The 24,312-nt window shown below is 50.6% G+C and overlaps 1 protein-coding gene across 1 annotated transcript; it reads right to left on the reverse strand.

Moving 5' to 3' along the window:
- Nucleotides 1-2,504: 2,504 nt before the first annotated feature.
- On the reverse strand, nucleotides 2,505-23,157 carry SPARC (secreted protein acidic and cysteine rich). Its single transcript, XM_090288450.1, has 10 exons — nucleotides 23,031-23,157; nucleotides 13,199-13,268; nucleotides 11,737-11,799; nucleotides 11,023-11,110; nucleotides 9,497-9,618; nucleotides 7,560-7,680; nucleotides 5,810-5,943; nucleotides 5,008-5,156; nucleotides 3,059-3,207; nucleotides 2,505-2,608 (listed from the first exon to the last, which is right to left on the reverse strand). Exons 2-10 carry the CDS (start codon nucleotides 13,253-13,255, stop codon nucleotides 2,580-2,582), a joined length of 912 nt encoding a protein of 303 aa, XP_090144576.1. The 5' UTR covers nucleotides 13,256-13,268; nucleotides 23,031-23,157; the 3' UTR covers nucleotides 2,505-2,579.
- Between the last annotated feature and the right edge of the window lie 1,155 nt (nucleotides 23,158-24,312).

Here is a 24,312-nt window from a genome sequence, read left to right on the forward strand (position 1 = left end):
CAGGAGAGATATAATCCTAGAGATTGAGACTGGTTTGCATTCCACAAATGGCCAAGACCAAACTGGCCAGTCTCTCCCTATTCCTCTCTCTCCTGTGGTGTAGAAAAGAACACCATAAAGCAGATTGATTTTTATAAATTTGCATTATTTTAGTAATTTGGAAACAATGTAAATAAAAGGGGGGGAAACAGCCCTGAGCTTGGCACCTGAAGACCCCGCTATGTGACCCATTGCAATGGAGCACACACCTTGGGCCTGTACCTCTAAGGGGAGTCTCAGGACACCCGCGTGAAAAACCACAAGACCATGAGGAGCATGCGTGAGCTTTGAAAAATGCTCTGCGGACTTATCATGCCATTATCTTTCCAGAACCGAAGTGTTTTTTTAAAGCAAATTTAATCCCCACACTCCTCTGGCTTTAAGCCCTCCAGAGACATCTCATTGCACAGAAAATAAAATCCAAACCCTTTACCAGGGCCTACAAGGCTGTATGGTCTGGCCTCGGCCTGCCTCTTCAGCTGCATCCAGTATGATGTACCCTTCATGTTCTGTGCACCAGCCATGCTGGCCTGAGACCCATTGTGCTCCCACCTGCCTCAAAGCCTGTGCATATGCTGTTCCCTCTACCTGCAATGCCTTTCCCCTCCCTCTCTCCACACATACTTAATTCCTTCTTTGCCTGGGTGACTCCACTCAAATTTTCTCAAGGAATCTTCCCAGAAGCCCTAGAACAGCCATTCCAGTATAGAATTTCCTTCAGTGATGAAAATGTTCAGTCGGACAACCACTAGCCACCTGTGGCTGTTGGCACTTGAAGTGTCTGATATGACTGAGAAACTGAATTTTTTATTTTAATTGATTTAAATTTCAATCTAACTAGCCATGCATGGGCAATGGCTACCAAATGGGACAGTGCAACTCTAGAATAATTGTGTCCTCCTGTTACCCACTCGTGGGTTCTTATATTCCTTCATCATGGCACCTATCACAGCTTATAATTTACATTTAGTTGTGCAATTGTTTAACCTAGTCCTCACTGGGCTGTAAGTTTCAGAAAAACAAATGCTTGGTCTGCTTTGCCGCGATTGTGTCTCCAGCACCTGGCATGGGATGTGGTACATAGTAGGTACATCAGAAACATTTGTTGAATAAATGGATGAATGAATGAATGAATGAATGAATGATTAGTGAAAGGAGATAGTTGCTTAGGCTGTTGTATCTGATAATGAAGTGTAATAATGAAAAGCCTTCAAGTCATACAAATAAGCCAAATTTGTGCTTATGGGAACCATACATTCCCTGTTTATAAGTAAGCCTGTGTGTGTACAGGTGTGTGTTCAAAAGCATAATAATGTCTGCAAGTTTGCACGTGTGTAGTCATGTATGCACACGTTTGTCCATGGGTCTGCACATCATGGAAATCAGGTGACTAAGACACATGCAAGATCACTCGGGAAGGCAGTTTCTAAGTCATTACTTTTATTTTGAAAGATCTGTCAAACTCTCCATAACATGGCAAGAGTTTGCATGATTAATAAGAAGCAGCTTTTTCATGAAATGCTTGGAGGTGAACAAGTTCTCAGCCTGTGAGATCCGACCATCCCATTGACTTTGAAGTTTCTCTTGATGAATAGATGGAAAAAGGGGAAGGGAAGAAAAGGAAGAGCATGCTAGAAACCGAGGGGAAGACCCCTCATGACAGCCATCCAAATATGAAAAGAAAAAAAAAAATCCTCGGGAAACAAAACCAATTCATTAACTCCATTTTTTCTATTTTACAACTTTCTACACCTCTCTTGATTTTGGCTTTCCTGGCTGAAACAGCTTCCCAGTCCTGCATCTCCCAAAGATGGTTAGAAGTCGCCCCCCCAGGCTTGGTGGTCCATGGCTTCCAAAACTTTGAACAGCCTATGGTGGAAAAAACACGCACTGAAAGATGAGGGAGGAAATGGTGAGGAACTGGGTTTAAATGAGAGCTTATATACTTTCCTAACACAGCCTTAGGTTCTTTCAGGACAGCCCCCAGCAAACAAGACTGGCTATCTGCGGTTCTGGTTGGTGGGTTTTCCTGGGATTCCTCCCACCACTAGTCCTCTAGTCCCAGAATCATCATCTCTTACTTTCCTCTGCCTACCATCAGGCCACATGGGGAAGAACCCCCAACCCCACCCCCACAGCCAACACCCTGAAATAAAAATTAACACAAAAGTTTGACTTGGTGAGCATTAGTTTGAAACAGAGAAATAGAGAGCAAATCTGAAGATACAGTATGTGCTGAAAGCAGATGTGAACAGATCAAAGGTCCCAGCCATTTGCCACCAGGACGATGGGCAGTTCTTCCAATGGCCAGAGAAAAAGTGGGACTGTTAGTAGGTGAGCAAGAGGCAGAGTTACAACTAAGAATGTCATGACTTGGGTTACAATTTTCATTTTTAGCACCGTTAATGTGTTCATTTAAATCTATGTTAGCACCTTGTCCCCAGGCAGAACAACAAACCATCCAAACATTTTAAACATTGGGGGAAACAGGAAGGGGAAGGTTAAAGAGAGAATCCGGCACTGCGGACGGAGGTGTGGATTTAGATCACGAGATCCTTGTCAATGTCCTCTGCAAAGAAGAAAAGAGAGCAGAGTTAGACCGGAGGCCCCGTGTGGATAAGACGGGCTTGCAGAGGAGTCAGAGGACCCCACCCATCCTCAGGACCAGGGGCCAGGTGACCAGTCCAAGGTTCACCCAGGAAGTTGGTGACTAAGAACTCTGGTCTCCCTGTCTCTGTCACATACGCACGCTGCTAAGTTATATTTCCTCTTTCCTCTCAAGATAGCTGCCAGTTCCCAAAATAGTGCTAGGCACAGAGGGCGTGCTAATGCCTGGAGAAGAGAAAGAATGAGGCAGCTTGATGGACAGAGAAGGATCAGGAAGCCCCCTGGAGAGCGAGGCTCTCCCGAACATGGAGCACAAACAGGAGTTAACTAGGCAGAGAGGACAGACACACAGATGACAGAGGGAGGGAAGGAAGGAGCCAGAGGACAGCAGCCCCTCTGTGCAGACACTCACGCTCCTTGATGCCGAAGCAGCCAGCCCACTCATCCAGAGCGATGTACTTGTCATTGTCCAGGTCACAGGTCTCAAAAAAGCGGGTGGTGCAGTGCTCCATGGGGATGAGGGGCGCACGCAGCGGGGCCAGCTCGGTATGGGACAGATACCTGCGGGGGGAGGCAGGATGGGCCTGAGGCCTGGGAAAGCCACTGATCTGCTGGGGGCCTTAAAGCACAGCACTGCCCCACACAGAGCCTCCATCAGCAGGAGAGTTGACCCTTCCAGTTCTGAGGTCCCATGGGCTCATAACAAAGGTCTCTTGGAACATTAAATTGTTTCCTGATTGGCTAAGAGTTGGGGGGGGGGCACAGAAACTTCAAATGAAAATATTCAGCACTTCTGCTATTGGTAGATCAGAATCTAGTATGAAACAATGTGTGTTTTCTACGGACACACATTTGTACAGCTGCAAATGCACAGAAAAGTCTAAAAAGAGAGACATCAGAAGCATGGGAAGGGAGCTTTAATTTTTTTGGATATCATGTAGTGTGTGAGAGGGAGGTCTCCTGACTGTCCTGCATTCCTGTTCTTCCAGCTGGCCTTCCTCCTCAGAGCCCTCAACTAGTCCTCAAAACACTCCTCCCCAAGGGGCTGCAATGTGACTCCAGTTTTCTCTCTAAACCCCAGCCCCTTCTTGCCCACCCAACTCATAGAAAGTACAGCCCCCTCCCCTTTCACTGTATACCAGTAGGGAAACTGAGGCCCAGGGCAGGGAAGGGACTCAGGCAAGGTCATCAAGCAGCTCTGGGACCAGAAGAGGGGGAGGATGGCTCCCCTGGCTCAGGCTGGAGTGCTCCCCAGATGCATAGTCCTTGCAGCCCCATCCGGAAGCCTCCTTCCCAGCCCTTCCTTGTGGTGGGATCCAGTAGCTCAGCCTGAGCTGCAGATGTTCCCTGACTTTTCCCCTCCCGCCCACAGTGAATGACTCGGTTGGATCCCAGCCACGGAAAGAGCCTGGGAGAGGAGCAGCAGGGAGCTTCCCAGAGCTCCGGAGACCCCAGCCACCTGAGATCACCGACAAGGTGGGCTGGAGTCGGAGCGAGGGATGAGCCTCCTGGAGAGCAGCACCCCTGGGCACAGCGAGCCCCCCAGGCATCTCCAGGAACACAGAGCAGGAGAGGGCCAGAAGGCTTTGGTGCTCACCCATAGGTGGTCTAGCCACCACCTGCACCTTCGGGGAGCCTTCTTAACTTTTTCCTTCAATGGTCAGGTACAGATCATCACCCAGAGTGTGAGCTCCATGCAGGCAAGGACTGTGTCAGCTCTGATTCCTGTTAAATCCTTTGCTTAGCACGGTGCTGGGCACGTAACAGGCACCTGATCAGGGTTTGTGCTCGGACCCGCTGCCTGCCTAGTCCGCGGGGCAGCTGCACATTCCTGCGTAACTCCCGGGGATCAGGGGTAAGAGCCTTCAAACCCAGGGCTGGCAATGTAGATGGCATTGGCTCTGTGCAGTTTTTAAGAACTCCCAGCACCAGTCTGCTGTGGGGCTGGGTCTCAGGGTCTTGCTGAAGGACTGTGGGCGTGCAGGCTGCCTCACCTCCGCCCACACCACCCCTTTTGGGGCCTGGCACTCCTTCCCAGCTCACTCTGCCTCAACGAACGGCTTTCAAGGCCAGCACTCGCAGGGCTAGGAAGAACCGTCAGGTTCCACTGACCTCTGCCTCCGGCTGGAAGGAGTATCTGTGGCTTTCTTACTCCCAGTTCTGCATCCTTTCTCAGTACGCCTGCTCCTGGCTGCCCCAGCCCTGAGGCAGACTGTGGGCTTCAGGGCTGGGAGCATCAGAGGGTGCTGAGAGGTATCTTTGGCCATACCCAGTGCACCTACCAGCTCTGACCCGTGACTGTGTGCCCTGCAGGGCGGAGCCAGAGCAGCGCTCTGCGACCCTGAGGGCCTGGGCTCTTACCCATCAATGGGGTGCTGGTCCAGCTGGCCGAACTGCCAGTGCACAGGGAAGATGTACATGTTGTAGTTCTTCTCGAAGTCCCGGGCCAGCAGCTCCACAGGGTGGTCTCCAGCCTCCAGGCGCTTCTCGTTCTCGTGGATCTTCTTCACCTGTGGGAGCAGGGACACTGTGACAAAGGGTCTAGGGAGACTGTCCCGGCTAGCCAGGGTCCCTCCCACCTCTGACAGGAAGCCGGAGCAGGCCAAGATCAGCCAAGCCCGGTGTCAGAATGAGGGAAGAAAGAGGCATAGATGGGATATCAGCATCTCATCCACAGAAGTGGATGCCTGGGGTGATCTCCGAGGGTTCTTCATAGTGATGCCACATCAAAATACATGGGTCTTGGCTTCACAGAGAAACCGATCCAGTAGGCCTGGGGTGGGGCCCAGGAATATGCATTTTATCAATACTGAAAGTGCTTGATATGTGCATTAAAGTATAAGATCCACAGACTTGGAAAGAAAAAGAAGTAAGGCTGTTTGTGCCTCTTATTTAACACTGAGCTAAACCAAGTGAGCAGCAGGTCTCTTCATTACAGGACTTCTCAGAGCCTTTAAGATGTGCCTGTGCACCATGAACCTTCAAAGGCAGCTAGGAAAAGTCCATGTCCTAGCACCCAGGATAAAGGCACTTGTCAGAGTGGAGTTACAGGCTTACACTTGGAGGCCTAGTTCTGCGATGGGGACTACGGATCTCGGACAGCCTGGGGCCAGGAGCTGTCCAGTCCAGGGCCAGACAGGTGCCCTGGAAAGAGACCACTTACCCGCAGCTTCTGCTTCTCGGTCAGAAGGTTGTTGTCCTCATCCCTTTCGTACAGAGTGACCAGGACATTCTTGAGCCAGTCACGCATGCGCAGGGGGAATTCAGTCAGCTCAGAGTCCAGGCAAGGGGGGATGTCTGGGGCCCAAAATACAAGGGTGGTCAGCACAGATGCCAACTCTCCCTGGCTGGGCCACTACCCCTACTTCCTGCCTTCCTCCTACAGCCACTTTAATCAGTGACCTTGGTACAGGGACTCAGCCTCTTTAAGTCACAATTTCTTCATACCACACAAGCAAAGGAAATCATGTGTGGGGAAGAATACTCTGCAAATGGAAAAGTACAAAGACATGTCTGTTGCTCCCCTGGCCTTGACCTGATCACTCCAATGTACCTTTCCAGGAGATGGACCCAGGCCCCATGCCGGTGATGTCGACCACTGGGAGGTGTTTGCAACTGGGAGTCTAAGGAATAACACCTCTCCCAGGCCCAGCTTAGCAGGGATGGGGAGAGTGGGGTGTTAGGAATGTTAAACCACCAGAACATTCTAAGTGATCATTATTCCATCCTGGTATTTGGAATGTAGAATTCCAGAATGTTGGACCTGGAGATTTCCTCCAAGTCTACTCGCTTATGGGACTTCTTGGAGGTCAGCACGGAGAGAAAGGACTTGCTCAGGGCCACATTATCAGAGCTTCACCCAGCATCCAGGGCATATGGTTGCCTGGGGGCTCGGGGACTGTTCTGCCCTCATCCTTGGACCTAGATGGAGAGCCCCTCTGAGGTGAGGACCACTCTCTTCTTCACTAGCAGCTGGGGAGTGGCCAAGAACATCTGTGATTGGAAACTCTAGGGGTTGGAGCAAGGAAGCAATAGACGTCAGAGAACAGCAAGAGCCACTTGGGAAAAGGCTCCTTGGCTCACTCCTCAGTCTCACAGCCCAAGAATTCCTACCAACATTCCTTTCCCAGCCCTCCTTCTTACTACACACCCTGGGCCGCATAACTTGGAGAGTAGGGCTGGCCACAGGAGAACGTGGTTTTCCCCTCTGCCTGTCTGCACTCTGCACACCTGAGGCACGTGAGTGGATGGCTCTCTCCAGTGCCAGAACGTATCAGACACACAACATGGCTGTTGGCTTGGAGGGGGGGCATATGTGGCCTTGGGTGTTTCAAATGATAGGGAAGCTGCCAAGGCTGAAGGAGGCACCTGGGCCAGCTGAATCTGCATCTGGGATCACTATCAAAAGGCCAGACCATACCCTAGCATTTCTCCTCCCAAACTCCTGACTCCCAGGCTTCTAGAAGAGGATGGTTAATTATGTGTCCTATGTGGGCAGATAGGAATGTAATGGATCTGACAATACTGAGTAACAGAGGCCCAAGGGAAACTGACAGACACATCCCTTCTTTTAAAGCATTAAAATTCAAATATTTTAAAAACACTTTATCGTCCCAGGTGGGACATCATTTTTGCTTCCCCATGTAAGTGTTTTCTCATCATTAGAGAAAAGAAATTCCCCCTGCTCCGTGCTTCCACAACAGTTCAGTGCTTCCTGGGAGATGTCCTGAATGCAGAGGTGCGAGGCACCTGCTCATAGACAATCATCTCATTTTATAAATTGGAACCCCAGGGCTCAGAGAGGGGAGGGGATCTGCCCAAGAGCTCAGAGCACAGAGGTGGCCGAGTCAGCATCAGGCCCATTCAGTGCTCTCTCCCCAAAATGGGAGGCTGGAGGGCCCAAGAAGACTCACATTTGCAGGGTCCAATGTAGTCCAAGTGGAGTTTGTGGCCCTTCTTGGTGCCCTCCAGGGTGCACTTGGTGGCAAAGAAGTGGCAGGAAGAGTCGAAGGTCTTGTTGTCATTGCTGCACACCTGTTGGCAAAGCATAAAGCACCTCCCCTTCATTCCCCAAGTCCTTCGCTGATACCACCATCCTTGCCTATTTCAGGGATGGGGACACTGAAGGCCAAGCTAGGAACGTGATTAGCTCAAGGTCATACAGTGAGCTAATGGTGGGACTGCAACAAAAACCCAGTCTTTGGGCCTAGGCCAATGTTCAGTCCCCACTGGGAGCCACTGTTGGTATCTGAGCAGAGGCACAACTGAGTCAGGGCTGAGGTATGGGAAAACTGGAAGATATGGATGGGAGGAATTAAAGATGGGGATGGCAAAAAGGCAGAGGGTGCAGAAGAGTTAACACAGCAGGCCTGGGATTGTTATCTGTACAAAGGCATGCTTGTAAAATGGCCCTTGGCTGGCATCTGGGAAGTTGGCTGGTAACCAGGTCCCTGCACTGTTATAAAACTTCCCACCAATGATGAAGGCCGCTCACTGTGCCTAGACTGCTGTACAAACAATGTGGTTTATGCTGAGCATCAGCTTTCCTTCCGGGAGTCTGGGATTTGGGCACATGCTAGGCAGAGGGTGCCTGCGTGACCAGCCTCCAATTAAAATGTTAGGTGCTGAGTCTAACAGGCTTCCTTGGGCAGAATCATTGCTCACTGTGGCTACATTTCTGTAGCTGGGGAGAGAGCGTGGGACCCATCATGACGGAGAGGAAAGGGAAAGCAAGCCTAGTTAATCATAGATTCCTGCCTGTGTTTGATTCCCTTGTGACCCAGCTGTGTATCCTTAATATGTTGCTGTAATAGCACATCTCAGCTGTGAGTGCAACTGTTTGTTGCGTCATGTGAGTCCTCCCAGTGAATCTCGGCACGTGGGGGTGGCCAAGCAGAGATGCCAAGGGCTGACCAAGGCAACGGCGGTAAGTAACTCATGTTAGCAGAAGGGGAGCCTTGTGTTGACCTGCTGCATGTGCTTGCTTATATATCACTGCAGAGTGAAACGAGTTGGTGACCTGTGGGATGGGGGGTGAGGAGGAGGGAAGAGATGATGCTGCTCCTAAAATTTGCGGCTCAGAGGATAAGTCGTACTGGGGAGAGACTGAAGGTGGGGAACCCAGATGAGAGGTTGCGGGAATAAGGCTGGTCTAGATTTGTTCTCCTGAGCTAGGTCAGTGGTGCAATGGTTGGCACAAGTAGGTACTTAACAGATATTTACTTGGATGGATGGATGGGTGGATAGGTAGTTGGTTGATTGAATGAGTCCTATGGGGAATAGAATGGACACACGTGAAAGATTTTTTTAAACAGTACATATTGGGTACCTACTAAGTACCAAGCATTATCTAACAAATCCCCACAACAGCCCTATGAGGTAAGGGACTATTCCTGTCTCCTCTTTAGAGGTGAGAAAACCGAAACTTGGAAAAGTTTAGCAATGTAGCCAAGATCTCATAGCAAGTGGTGGAGATGGGGTTGGAAGTCAACCTTCAGCCTAACTCAGACCCACAGTTTTGGACCTGAAGCCCAGCTAAGATGCTCCCTTGCTGAGAAAGCCTGTCTCAGTGCTGGATGTCGGTGTGTTTATTCCCTTCCGAGTCTGACTCCAGCTCGGAACCTGGTGTCGCTGAATCAGTTCTCACTGGTTGCTGGAGAGTTCCAGTGATTAGCAGAGCCTCACCTCTGATGGGTCCCCTCCACTTTCTTGCTGCGACTAGATCTAGTGAGGACACCTTTGAGACCAGAGCTGCTCAGCAGGACCACCAAAGCAACAGTTTTCTAAGCAGACACTCTGTGTTGGGAAGCGCCCAGTCCCCCGGCCCTCTGCCTCCTCCCTCAGTGCTCACCTTCTCAAACTCGCCCACGGGGGCTGGGCAGCTGGTGGGGTCCTGGCACACGCACATGGGGGTGTTGTTCTCATCCAGCTCACACACCTTGCCGTGTTTGCAGTGGTGATTCTGGCAGGGGTCTGGCAGAATGCAAGGGCAAGTCGTGAGCACCACCCAGGCTGGGACGTTCACCCAACCCAGCCCAGACGGATCCCTGGGCGGACGTCCTCGCCTGGGCCCCCGACTCTGGGCTTTGGGCAGCTGAGTCCCCGCTTCTCTTCTGCTGAGCCCAGAGTTGGCATTTAGGGGAGCGGTTGGCTCCATCTGGGAATTAAAGACTCGGTCTGAGGTCATAGTCACGCACACTTTGGGGGTGCTGTAGGCTCATTCTGGGGCCTAGGTACACTGGATGTCATACTGCCTCCCTGAGGTTTGAAGTGACCATTGTATTCTCAGCTCTTGGTTGATCAGTCATGGTGAGGCAGTTTGGGATTCTGGAATAGACTTTCTAGAATGACTGGGAAGGTCAGCTGTCATCATGCAGCCAGAGCTGTGAGGCCTAACAAAAAGACTTGAGAGGCTGCAGAGGAAGAGGGGGACAAGCCCCGAGACCCACACTGAGCAATAGAGCCCAGCCGTGCCTGGTAAACACCGGATAAGGTGGAGGTGGACCTGGAAGGAACAGGATTCAGTAGACGCCCCTGTGCTCCAACAGAAACTCTGCCCTCAGGATGAGAGCTCAGTCTAGCCCTTTCCTCCTGACGCTTGGCTCGGGGTATTTTAGTCATCTTGTATTAGATGCCGGCTCTGCCAGGCACAGGGCCAAGGGCTCTTAGGGTTCCTCTCAGATCCTTCCCCAAGCCCTGGGGCCAGGCTCTGACATCTTCCTCGTGTTCCCATTAGGGGTGGTGATTCTGAGGCTCAGAGGAGCGAAGCAAGTGGCCCCAGGGTGCTCGCGTAGGGCTGACAAGTCTAAGTGTAAACTTGCATTGGTTTGCCTGTGAAGTCCATGCTGTGAACCCTGAGGGTTGATGCCTCTCCAGTCTGTGGAATGGAGATGCCAGCATAGTGGGCTGGAACCAGAGGCTCTGGGTCCTCTCTCTCTGGCACTAACTCCACAGATAGCACCCTATGAGCTATGCCAGGGTTCAGGCCTTATTTCCTCAGGGTGTGTGAAAATCCAATAAGCAAATGAGTGTGCAAGCTTCTAAGGTCCTCTCAGGTCTGCTCCTGTGTGGGGCTTGGGCTAAGATGGAGGCCAGCATGGAGTTCACGTGACCAGTAACCTTTGGGAGAATGTCAAACCCACCTCAGGGAATCAGGAATAAGAGCTGTGAGGGAAGAAAGCCATTTCCAGCTGAGGAATGTCCCTTCCTGCCTGACTATAAATAGATCTTTCCCAGATTCCAGAGAATATTCCTGACCTCTAAGTCAAAGCCATTCCTCCCGATGCCCTGTGTTTCCCTGGGAAGGAACCCCATGTAGGCTGTGCCCATGTCCCATGCCCAGGTGGCAGAGGGCACCGGATGTGACAAGGAACCTACTCTCAGCCACCACCTCCTCTTCAGCTTCCTCAGCACCTTCCTCAAATTCTCCTACTTCCACCTGGACGGGGTTGGCTCCCACGGGTACCTGGGTGGGAAGGAGAGGAACGAGTCAGTCCATTGGTGCTGCCCCCATCCCAGGGCTGGAAGGAAGGGCCGAAGGCTAGAGGGGATTTGCCGAAAGTTTTAGGTACCCACGAGGGGACGGAACAGTGAGGTGACCAGCTGGAGGCGGGCTGGGCCCAGGTCTCAGAGAGCACCAATGCCTGCTCCAGAACTTAGATTCATCTTCTAGACCCGCTGGGTTTGTTGTGCCCTGGAGTTCTATTGGGATATGTCAGGGGCCACCAGGGGTGTTAGGGCAAGAGGTAGTGCCAGCCCTCTCCCCCCATCAGCCATGCAGGGGAAGCCCCCCTTTCATCTGCTTGATGTATGTGGAGATGGGGTGATCATCTAAGAAAAATGGTCCCACAGCTTAAAAAAATAAAAATTTTCAAAATTATAGCTCCCACCTCTAGCGTTCCATTGAAACTTCGGGAAGCATTCAGGAGTGTGTCAAGATTGGAGGCTATATAGATTGATATCTGTGCTGTGTGCACATGGGAAGGGGACAAATGCCCCGTTCCATCAGGTGGCCCACCAAACCTGTCTGGCTTCCTCAGGGAATGGATGTGGGCACAGAGGGGTGGGTGTCTGGGGTCACCACCCACCTACCTCAGATACCTCCGCCACAGTTTCCTCCACCACCTCTGTCTCATCAGGCAGGGCCTCCTGCTGCTGTTGGGAAAAGAAAATGGGGTTCAGAGAGGTCAAGGTCAAGGCCAGCTTTGCCTCTGAATTGCTTCCAACCTGGAACCTAAAGCTGGGACAGTAGGCGAGCTGCTCATTGGAGACCCCCCAAGGCTGTGCCTCAGGGACCACCATGGGTGGGACTACAAGGGCAAAGGTGAAGGCAAGCACAGAGTCCCTGTGGACCACCAGGGAGCCTCCCCGCTTATACATGGTTGGTCGCAGGTGTCTACCTAAGCTTTAGCCTGGAACGCATTTCCACTGCTTTGACTGCAATCAAGTCTGAGAACCACTGATGCAGACCAGCTCCTCTCTCCTCACAGATGGGAAACAGACCAGGGAGGATGGCTGAACATCTAGCATTTTAACAGATGTCATTATCTTCCCCATGAGGGTGGTATGATTATGGTGATGATGATGAAGACCAGGCAACTCCTTGCCATGTCAACTTGGAGTAGGAAGAGGCAAGATAACATGTAACTCTGAGGCCGCTGGCTGGCTAGGGCTGCTTCTAAAAGTAGTGTTAACCTTGTCAAAACTTTTGCCAAAGTCGACCCACCTGATCAAGAGACCTCCCATCACTCACACCTCCTCATGAAGAGAGGATCAGGGAGTCATAGGGAGAAAGAAACTATTCTTTTGGCCGGCCCCAAGTTTCCTCCTCCCTCCTCCAGTACAGGCTCCCAGGTTGGCTCTGGATGACCACCCCTGACTGCCTTGGCCAAGAAGCAGACTCAGGGCCCAAGGTCAGCCAGACTGGCGCTCCTTGAATTTTTTTATAATCTTCTTGGCACATTTTCTCAAGATGTGGAAACTGCTGGAGCAGATCTGAGACTGGCCAGTAGTTCTTACCTCCCAGACCTTCCTTTTCCTAATCCTCCCCAAGGCCTCTGATTTTACAATCTACCTCTATGTCCTGCTCCCTCTCATTTACTCAGATTGCAGTCTGTTGCTTGCAACCAAGTAGCTCTCCCTGATTCAGAAACTAACCCATCCCTCTCCTCTCTCTGTGGCTTGACTCTCTTCTAAACTCATCCCGACCAGCACCGCTACCGCTCGGCTAGGATTCCTCATATGACACAGTGGTCTCTTCCTCCTAAAGAAATCCTTGTCTAGTTCCAGGAAACCCCGACTGCTCAAAAGTTCATCATATTAGATGCAAACCTCCTTTCTCTGGAATCTCCACCTAGGGGTCCTCATTGCAATTTTTATCCTGAGCTTATTAGTTTAAGGAAAAAAAAGATTTTTTTAAAAAAATATAAGACAAAAAACTTGAGATGGGGGAGGAGTCCCTGTCCCTTCTGAGCATCCAGAGCTGGCAGAGTGGATGATGGCCCTGGGCTGGTGGTGAGGAAAGCCCAGGCAGAGATGATGTTTAGGTACTTACAGGAGCTGCCAAGCCCCTCCCGGCCAGGCAAAGGAGAAAGAAGATCCAGGCCCTCATGGTGCTGGGAACGCTGCAGGGAGAGATTGAGGTTTCAGTGAGTGGGAGGCTTCTGGAGAGAAGGTTACTTCTGCTGCTGAGGCGTATGCAAGGTAACTCCGGATGTGCATGTTTGATGATAGTGAAAAACATGGGAGAAAGTCGCTTCTACTAAATTCTCTCTCAACAGGGCTTATATGAGAACGTCTTAGTTTAATGCTAAGTATCTTTAACACCTCTCTGAACTTGTCTGTTGTTCTTTTTAAGGGAGAGCAGGCCTCTGGCTCAGAGCCTTCACAGGAAACTATCTATATCCAGCTGGGATACAACAAGGTTGCTTTGTCTTCTTTGTATTTATTTTTACAGCTTCCTTCTATTGATAGCAGAGGTGCACAGATTTTTCCATTTATGGTAATCATACAAACTCTCTTTTCTCAGTACATCTATTTTAAGTTTTTAAAAAGTGATCCCAAAGATGATTGGCTAGTTTGTCAAGTTTGAACAATGCTGAAAGGGACCTTCAATCCCTGATGTTCTAGAGTTCTCCCCCCCCCCCCCAATCTCCTCCTCTTCCTCCACCTTCTTCTCATCCTCTTCCTTTGTTTCCCCTCTGTAATGGAAGAAGTTAATAGGCAGTGACTTCTTGCCAGTTTGAGACAATGAGATCTACATTCTAAAACAAAGAGCACTAGTCTTGGAGTGCGGCCTGTGGAAACTTGGGGTGGCCACATTTTTCTCTCCATTCTGCCCAGAAACGGCAGCATTGCTCTGGATCCTCTAGGGTGACTGTCCAAATGTTTACGTGTGCTGCGTGTTCTCTTCCCCGTTCATAGCTAAAGAATGCTAGCTGAGATCTAGAAATTTCTCCTGTCCTGGATCACAGCTAAGACCTCACTCTTTAAATGCTGAACTCTTGACTCTAATACTCTCCTGACTGGTAGGGATCTGGAAGCTGAATCTCCTGATGATTCTATACCAACCTGCCATCCCTATGAGAGGATTGGTGGTAAAGACATTTTATTTCATGTTCTAACTAAATGTGCTTCCATTTTCAAATGGCTTGACGAAGTTCTTCCTTATAGCAATCTACATGCGCCCCCCCCCCCCAAACTTCTCCTAGTCTACTCTGTTCCTCCTCCTGTGGCCAAACAGAACAAGCATGCTCCCTCTGCCTCATGCAGCCTTCTGTCAGGGTGAGCCGTCCCCCTGTCTTTCTTCGAGTGTCCTCCCCAAACTTCCAGACTGGGCTTATCATCCCTAGTTCCTTCCAAGACTCTCAACTGACCAAACACCTTGGAGGTACAGAAAAAACACTCGGCTTGGAATTACATGCAGGGATCCTTATTGCACCTCAGTAGCATTTTGATGACTCAGTGACACCCTTCATCCTCTCTAGCCCCTGGTTCCCCCTTCCAGGAATTGAGAGAGTTAGACTTGGTGAACGCAGGTGGCAGGCTGGGACCTTCAATGGCACAAGCACATGCTGGCCTTGGTACACAACATCACCTCTGGCAACAAACGCTTGCATTTGGATAGCAGGGAGAGGCAGGGGGAGAGCAGAGTTCATAATGGTCCTCTCTTGGATTAAAATAGACACAAAACCCCACCTCCTGTTTTGCGACACGTGTGTGATATAAAAGTAACAGAAATTGAAAGGAATCGACCTGGGAGCTTGGCATTCCTTCAGCCTGGCCCCAGCCCCCAGAGAAGTCCAGCCTTCCCTGTCCAGGAAGCTTTCGGAATGCCCCCACCACCCACCCCTCACACACTTGTAGGCTTGTTCTCCCCAGGTCTGCAGTTGGAAAAATCTCCCTTCTTGCAAAGCAACTCCTGCATCAATGGAGCAGGAGAGAAAGCATCAATGAAGGACTTGTCTGAAGTGGAAGCATCAAGGTGAGGCTGGCAGCTAGGACAAAAAAAAAAAGTCACCTTGTCTGGGGTCCAGGGACAGAGAGGGCAAGTCACTGGAGAAAAAGCTCAGCTAGGGTTGTAAATGGAGTAAGGTCCAGCAGGAGAGGCAGGAAGGAAGACCAATGTCTCCAGAGTCTTTATCCTTTACCTGAACAGAGGAGCCACGCTCCCCTCTCTGACCAGGGGAGGGTTTGTTGGTGGTTCTTCCAGCTGCCCTGCCTCATCACCTTCCCGCTTTCCCGGGGGCACATTCACCCTTTCTGCCACCTCTGTCCCCAGTTTTGCAGCCAGAAGAGAAAAGTCATTCTAAGTCACACTGTGCTTTGTAGTTCTTAAAGGCCTCACTTTGACACTGTCCCTGTAGGGCCTCTGCCACATGGCAGGTGGGCAGACAGGCATGGGTGGGCTCTTAGTCCCACCCTCCCAATGAGGAGGCTGCAGTGGACAGGGAGGAAGTCACGCAACATCCAGGCCTCTTCCAAGTTGGCCAAGTCTCTTCTCATGGCACAGGAGTGGGGGGAAATTCAGACAGTGAAAGCATTAAGCAAAGGACCCAAAATCTTGGAGGAGGAGTTTTTTTCCAAATTCAGAGTTCTGCCCTGTGCCCAGACCTGCATCACCAGTCCCAGAATGAGTTCCCTCCCGATGATGGGCTGGAGGGAAGAGAGCAGCTGGATGCTACTGTGAACACAGCCGTATGCCCTGCACAGCCCCGAGGTCCACCCTGGAGGTTCCCTAAAAACGCCACTGGCCAGAGAGGCCAGGTGCCCACCCCACAAAACTGATGGGGTGCAACAGTGACCTCAGCAAGCTCAGATCACAGGGTCAGACCCCAACATTCACAGCTTATCAGTTGTGTACGCATCCTCTGCTCAGCAAGCCTAGGCCTGGCATGCCCAGTGAAAATATAAACACCTTCATATAAATGACCAGGGTTAAACGAAAATTCCCTTCTTCGTAGCTCTTTAGTTTGTGGTGATGCTTATGTTTATCTTTTTTTTTTTTATCCTCACCTAAGGATATGTTTATTGATCTTAGAGAGGAAAAGAGAGTAACATCAATGTGAGAGAGGAACATTGATTGCTTTCCTCCCGTATGCGCCCCAACTGGGTATGTACCCTGACTGGAGATCGAACCCGCAGCCTTTTGGTTTGGATGATGCTCCAACCAACTGAGCCACCTGGACAGGGCACATATGTTTATCTTTTTGAAAGTGTTTTTCATAATCCAGCATCCCACTGGGGCCTCAAGGCATGTCTTCCTGCCCTTTAATACAGGTGAGAAAACTGAAGCCCAGAGAAGGGAAGAAACCTGCCAAGAGCCCCAGGCAGAGAGTGTCAGGGCTGACTGAGGACCCGGGCGGCCCCACTGCACCACTGGCATGCTCTCCTCCTCAGTTTCCCTTGGCGGCCACTCCCTCCCAGGTGCTTCGCTGAGTAGGGGCCCATCAGGCTGTGAACTGGCCCAAGGTGCAGGAAGGGAAGGCAGCCCAAGCCAGGGGAGAGGCAGCAGATTTGTTTCCCTTGGCTTGGTAGTCATCAAATGCAGGCACCGCTCACCCCCACCCCACCGCCACCGCCGCCCCCTATTCCGTACATCCAGTCCCTTCCTCTGCCTGTATTTGCTCTGAGCACTCGGCCTTGGCTGCCAGCAGGACCTGAAGCTGAGGTCACTTCTCTCTCTTTGGACAGACTCTGGGGATGGAAAAGTACACCAGCCCCCCAGTTCATCTCCCTCAAAACACGAGGGCGCCCCCTGGGTTCTTCCTGGATACTGAAAAGTTGCTGAATATCAGAACTCGGGGAAACCTCAGAATCACAGAATTTTAGACTGTGGGTCTTGGAGTCATACATAGACTGTTAACAACGTGAAGCACAGAATCTGACCTGTAATTATTAAATCTGATTTGAATAAAATGTTTATAAAGCAATGCAGTCCAATGGAACTTTCTGAGATGATACACCATCCAGTATGGTGGCCACTGGCCACATGGGGTTATCAAACACTTGAAATGTTCCCGGTGTAAATGAAGAACTTCAATTCTTAATTGTATTTCATTTTAATTAATTTAAATCTAAATACCACATGTGGCTAGTAGCTACCCTGTCACACAGAGTGGTTATAAACAGAATATTATAAAGGTGAACTCATGGGCTCTGGAGATGGAATGTACAAGTTCAAATCCTGGCTCTGTTACTTAGCAGTGGCGTGACCTTCAGAAAGTGACTCTCCCTCTCTGGGCCTCAATTCATTTCTCCATCCGTACAATGGAAATAACATGCCTTCCTTACAAGGCTCACGGGGGATATACATGAGAGAATACAAAGAAGTAAGCAATGTTGTTTACAAGAGCATCTTAAAATCCAAGGATCCCAGAATCTCCATCCCCTCTCAAGAATCCAGGGCAAGACTCCCAGCTCTTTGCGGCCCACGGAGAGAGGCGGTTGCGGGGAAACAAAGGAGACGTTGCTCCTCTTGGTCCAGGGGACACCAGCCCAGACTCTGGGCTGGCCTCTTAGTTGAGCTGCTGACGCAAAACAAGCACCTCGCTCGCACTGTTTGGCTTGGACACAAGGCTTCCAAAAATACGCGTTCACGGTAAATAAGCCCAAAGAGAGGAAAACAAGTCTAGAGGCTAAAAAGGAGCCCGTGAGCCAGGGCTGCCAGGGAGCTGGGACTTGGAAAGAGGGCCGAGCCAGGCCAGAGAGGCGCCACAGCGGCCCGTGTGTGCGCACTGGCACTCCAGGGAGCAGTCACAGCCACGTGGAGGTGACGAGACTGACAGGAATCCTGGGATCGAGTCTTGGCAACGCTGCCCAGCTCACCATGCCAACTCAGGGAAGGCTCCGGTACGCCCAGACCTCGCCTTCCCCTGCTCGTCTGCACAAAGGCTGTTGTAGATCGGGAGTGTTCAAAATGACGCAGGCCAGGGAGCCCTTCCTTGCCATGAGGTCTGCTGCCGAAGTCCAACATCGAAACAGCTAAAGCCTTTTGCATTTGTTGAACCATGTGACCGTATTATTATCTATTCTATAAATCAGCTTGAATTAAAGACTAAAGCATGTAAAAGTGGAGCTGAGATAGGGCTGGAAGTCCTACACACTTGGACACTCCCTGAGAGGCCTGGGAGCTTCTCTAGGTGCCTGTGAACACAATTTGGAAACCTTGGGGCAAGGTGGTCCCTGAGGTTCCTTCTATTCCTCATGTTCTGAGTCAGTTCAGGCCGATGCCTTGCAGAGATTCACCTCTCCCAACTTAGCCCCTTGACCCTCTGCTTCCACTTCTAATACTTCTTGTTGGATGGGAAGAAGCCAAGGGAAACTTTTAGGGTGTTATGGGTGCTTAAGCCTAGGACTGGAGAGGTTCTGGGGCAACTCAGAAGTAGCCTCTGAGTTTAAGACTGGAAATGAGTCTGACTTAGAATCCATAAAGGCATCTAAGAAGCCACGTTTCACCCCAGGGTGGAGCTTCAGGCACCACCCCCTCGGCTCCCCCTAGGGGCCACCGCTGTATCTGTGTGACCACAAATGGAGGGGATGAGAAGTAACAGCCAAGTGTCCAGTATGTCTCATCCCAAACAGGCAAATACGTGGCATATGTGCCTCCATCTGCTCCTCCTGTGCATGTGGCAGACATTACTAATCGATTACTTTATTTCCCCTAAAGTCCAGAGTGGCAGCTGAATCCTGAACAGTTCTCTGGCAGTCGCTACCAAGGGACTGAATTTCACAAGCCATGTGAAACCTCTTTGCCATGCTTCTGATTTTAGAAGCAGAGAAATCAAGGATGGGAAAGGGAAAACAACTCACTCAAGGTCATACAGCAAGCTGGTAGCTGAGCTAAACTTCCAGGTGTTAACCTTGTTTTGTTTCTTCTTCCATCTGACCGATCTGGAATCCTAGTGTCACAACTAACACGGGATGACTCAGAGGGAGACCCTGATGAGACAGGCTAATGCCAAGTGTATGAGACAGGCTAATGCCAAGTGTCTGAAAGAGCCCAGCTTGGGAGAGAATTGGTATGTCCGTCCATATTTTCCCTACAGGCATCAAGCTCTATGGCTTGTTGAGTGAGAGCACAGTTAACTTCCTGAGGAAACCCTTTGCTAAATAATTTTGTCAAGTCACGCCATGCTTACTCCACCCCGCTCAGCCCAGCAGTCCCTGAGTTCAGGGTTGGGGTTAGGATATGGGCTCCATGCTGTAGAGAAAAGGTAGCTTCATTAATCCCCAGGGCCAGCCTTCCCTTCCCTCCTTTGAAGACAGAGGTTAGGGAGGGAGTCAACAAGAAGCAAAAGAGCCGCCTACGTGGGTGGGGATAGGTCGCTGCAGGGCAGCAAAGGAGAGAAGGTACCGCTTATTATTTATTATCCATTATCCACGGGGCTTACTGCCTATCAAGGGAGGTATGTTGATATGATAAACTGATCAGGTGGGGGGGGGGGCGGGGAGCAAGGTGAACAACTGGATGTTTCCAAACATCTGAAAGTTTGGCTCAGACATCAGTTTGCTGTGTGACCTTGCATGAGTGAGTTTTCTCTTTCTGAGTCTCAGTTTCTCTGTAAAACAGAACGGCAGTCTGGTGCTATATGTATGTAATGCATCCATCTTTCCATCATGACATACAGTTTTGTCTGGTGTGCACATCTGTATGTGGCTGCAAATGGCAGTTGTGTTGCACACCAGTGTGTCCATATAAGTGATCTATGGACCGGAGGACTTCTGTGTGAAGTTGCGTGTGTACCTGTACATGTCTACCTGACTCAGCATCTGTGTTTCGGTGTGTATAGGTAGGGGTCAGAGTTCGCATAGGCATCAAGATGTTTACCTGGAACTTGTCTCTGAGTCAAGGTATTAGGTGTATGAGTGCATCACCTTTCTGGGTTTGCTCAGGTATTGACCGAGGCCTTTCTTTTCAGCTGTGCCAGTAGGTGCCTATTGGTGAAATCAGTGTGTATATGTACTCTGCATGCTCCTGGGTTTGTGTCTGCCCCTGTTTATCGCTGCACACTTAGCTACCAATCTAAATGACACCAACAAACAAATGTTCTCCCGTTGACATCAGTCCTCAGTTCTTTCCTTTCTTCTGCCATCCTTTCTTATTTATAGCTTATTTTCAGCAAGAAAAGCTGCTCTTGTGAATAGCACACCGCAGACATACTATTGGCTGACAAGTCTCTACAGATGGATAAAGATTTTAGCAGGACTGTTACGCAACCCAAGATCCAATAGCCCCTCCTCTCTTGTTTCCTTTTCAACTATGGGAACAGGGAGTGTTAAAAATTAGGCCAGCTATTCCTTCTAATGAAGGTAGCATCTGGAATTAGGTCTGCAGGACTTCAGAGCGGGAAGGGTAACTGGAGACCATCTAGGTTGGATTCCCAATTTAACAGATTAGGAAACTGAGGCCAATGTCACTCACTGTTAGTGTGGATCCACCTCTGCGGGTGTCTTGACCAATGCTCTTTCAACACTGGAGGATACAAGGCTCTTGGAAAATACTCAAGGAGGGTCCCAAATCAAAATGAATTTAAACAATTGTTTTTAATATGCCTGTTAGCACTTTTAGTAAAGGGAAGTTATATACAACCCTGAAGAAGATGGAGCTGCCAAAGAAAAAAACGGGGAATAATTTCACTAACTCTTTGGATGCCATAAAGGCATCCGTTCTAAAACCCATGCGTTCGGTGGGCGGGCCACATTTTAGCAAGTGCTTCCCTGCACGTTTTGCCCACATCACGTCCCTTTGAGGTGGCTGCTGGCCACTTGTTAACCAAGGAGGAAACTGGGGCTCAGAAAGGAGAAGCTCTTAGTTCAAGGTCAAATGGCATCTGTGGGGCAAAGGTCTAAAACCCAGGTCTTCCAAATCCTGTCTGGGAAGCTGATCACAGCCCCACTGCTACCCTAGGATCCTGGGAGATGAGTAGGGCAGGGCGTACAGTCTGCTGTTTTAGTATTTGGGGACATAGTGGAGTGGGGGACATTCAGACTGAGCCCGATGTACCCTTGAGTGTTCCCAGCATCCCCTCCTAGCGCGCAGGCAGAGACCCTGAAAAAAAGGTTACCGTAGCAACTCGCATTCCTCCTGAAGTGAGTCATGGCAAAGAAGAGCTTTTCAGTGGGTGGGACTTGGAGAAAGTTTCAGAAGTTGATTCCTCCTCCAGCCCCCTCCCCCTTCCACCCGTCCCTCCCTGTGCTCCAGGCTTTGTCGATGTGGCAGCTGATGGCTGTGAGTTAACTCTCTCGTCCCACAACCACTTCTATTTCAAAGTCTCCCAGCCTCCTGCAAGTACACGTTAGCTTGCAGTCCCCATCCACTGCTTCTCCCACACCACACCCCTGGCTCTTTTGGGGGTCTCACCTCCATTTGAGAATATCTTCATACTGAGGATGTGAACACCCTCTCGTGCTCTCTCTAAAACACACACACACACACACACACACACACACACACTATTAACTGTACACACAATTTTACAGTGTTTGCAGATGCCTTGAAGCCCATTCTAAGACTAGTCTGGATTCCCATTTAAGAAACCATCATGTGAAAGTCTCAGAGGCCATCGGGTGCCCCAAAGACCAGCATGTTCAACCCTCTTACTGTACAGGCAGGGAAACTAAGGCCAGAGGAGACACTTACCTAAGATCATACTAGAAGTGTGTGCCTGGAGTCTGCCATTCTGCTTCTGATTTGCTTCTCACACTACTAGCACTTGGGTGGAGAGAAAGTTAACCCTAGGGTATTGCTGGGGAGAGCATTTTCTCTATTTGTTCTGCATAGAATGCTGTCCTTCCTGGAGGAACATGTTGCCTCTCTGTTCACTTTTGGGCAGACGGGGCTTCCAGGAAGACCATGCCTCATCCCAGGGCCCCTTTCTCTAGGCGTCCTTCAGGACGCAGGAAGTCCACTCACCACCCAGCCAGTGGAGCCAGCAGGGTAAAGACAGGAAGGCGTTTATCTGAAGAAGACCTAACACCCTAAAAGGCTAAGCGCGGGTCCTGTGAAGAAGGGTTTGAACTTCTCAAAACAAGGAGGTGTAAAAAAACTGCCCTGGAGCCTTCTCTGTCTTACCTTCTCCCTTCCTGCTTCTCAGCACATCCCCCACCACACCCAGTCTCCCATAGGACCCAGGGCCCCCGCTGGCCCTGGTGGGACGGTATCAGATGCCTGGGGCCTTCGGATCTAGACACACTAAGTAAGGGCTTCTGCTAGAGAGTTCCCGTGTTTACACCCCAGGGAGCCCAGCCTGGGAACAATGCTGGACCCAGGCTGGCTGGTGCCTGTGGAATCAGTGTGTGTGGGGGGTGGGGGGTGGAGATGTAGATAAGGGAGAATTCAAGGGGAACAGGAGCCTTCCTGAAGGTGCCAATGAAAGGTAAAGACCCCCTTAGCCTTCTGGAGATTAATTTATCATTTATGCAAAGTCCCTTTTGGAAAACAGAGTCCCTGATCGAGAGCCAAGCCCAGGAAGTTTCTTCTCCTGGGATGGGGAGCAGGGCAGACGCTGGCTGCCCGCAGGTTCCCATTGCAGCTGTGACCAGATCACATTCCCAGGGAAGGAGGAGGCTGCCACATTTGCAAAGGGAATATTGAGGGACAGGCGGGCAGCCTCTGAAACCAGAGACAGCCACCGAGAGAAGGCTCCCTCCATGACACAGTGAGACCATCTGCGAAGCTGGAGGCTACGCTGTGATTGCACCCCGAAAGCAACAGTCTGTGGCCCCTGCCCTCCAGGGGAGCGGGGACAGAGCCCAGCGGAGATGCGTGCCCCCTTCCCTGAGCCCAGACCTCCCGGCACAGCGTCCCCCTCCCTTGTACACACACTGGAGGAGTGAACTAGGGTGTAGGGTGTATAAGGGAAAGGCAGGGCAGGGGCCTCACCTACCTCAGTGGCAGGAAGGCAGCAGGCTGAGTGCTCCCCGGCAGTCTGAAGGTCTGCAGGAATGTGGAGGGGGTTAGAGCAGGGCAACAGGAAACCACTCAGAGCTCTGGGCTGGGTCTGTCTCCCCCTCCACACCGCCTGCCTGCCGAGGTCCCTCCTCCTCCTCTGTCTCCTCCTTCCCTCCCGCCCCTGCCCCCCCACCCCTCACCCAAAGCTGTCTCTGTCTTCTATTTCTCTCTTCCTCTCCTTGTGGTGGGCTGTCCTGACCAGACTCCCCAGCCTCTCCTGCCTCATGGTTCTGGGGCTGCTGCCTAAACAGACTCACAGAGTCTGCAGCCCAGCAGACATCACCTAGAACACCCTCCCCGTGTTCAAAGGGGAGCTGAGGCCTGGAGGGGCAGTGGATTATTACCCAACAGGCCCCAGGGGCAGAGCCAGGGCCAAGTGTCTTGACTTTATGACCACATTTTTTACAAGAGCCCGGCATTAGTCAACGCTGAGAAGGGCAAAGCAATTTAAAGGCGTTGTATCTGTGACAAAGGCAAGGCCAGGATTTGCCTCTGTACAGACAAGGGAAGCTGCCACTGGTGGTGGAATCATCGCGGATGATTTGGCATGTGGTCTCAAAGTAACCACTCTTAACTATTTGCACCATTAATAGACTCCTAAGAGATTAGCTTTCTAGTTGGGGTACCTGTGTCATCAGTACAGAGCAAATATGGTGATTGATGATATTGTTAATAATCATAGAAGTAACGGTAGCCAAGGTTTACTGAGGACTTAATCATCTTCACAGCAGCCCTTGACTAAGGTATTGTTACTAGGCCCATTTTACTAATAAGGAAACAGGCTCAAATGGTACATCACTTGCCAAGAGCACCTGGCAGGCTGATTCTACATGGACTTCTCACAGGAAGTCTTGATGGAATATTATTACATGCCTCATACTCTGGGAGTAACAAGAATTAATATCTGGTCCTTGCTTTCAAGAAGTTTTGGGTCTTGCTGAGAGGACATGTCTTATGGATACATGAGTGGGACAGATTCTGAGGCTTATCCCAGGGGCTCAGAGTGGTAGGGATGTGCCGGGTTGGAGCAGGCAGAGAAGGCTTCTTGGAAGAGGTGGATCTTGAAGCATGGATTGGGTTTGAATAACATGGAAAGAGAGAAGGCAGAGAACCTTCTCATCAGCTCCTGCATGATGTGGCCTCGGCCTCTCTTGCCATCCTCTCCTCCCACCATTCTCCCCCTCGCTCAGTCTACTTCAGTCACACCAGCTTTCTTG

This window comes from Furipterus horrens, unplaced genomic scaffold (assembly GCF_987537825.1).
Source record: "Furipterus horrens unplaced genomic scaffold, mFurHor1.1.pri manual_scaffold_10, whole genome shotgun sequence".
Classification (NCBI taxonomy): domain Eukaryota; kingdom Metazoa; phylum Chordata; class Mammalia; order Chiroptera; family Furipteridae; genus Furipterus; species Furipterus horrens.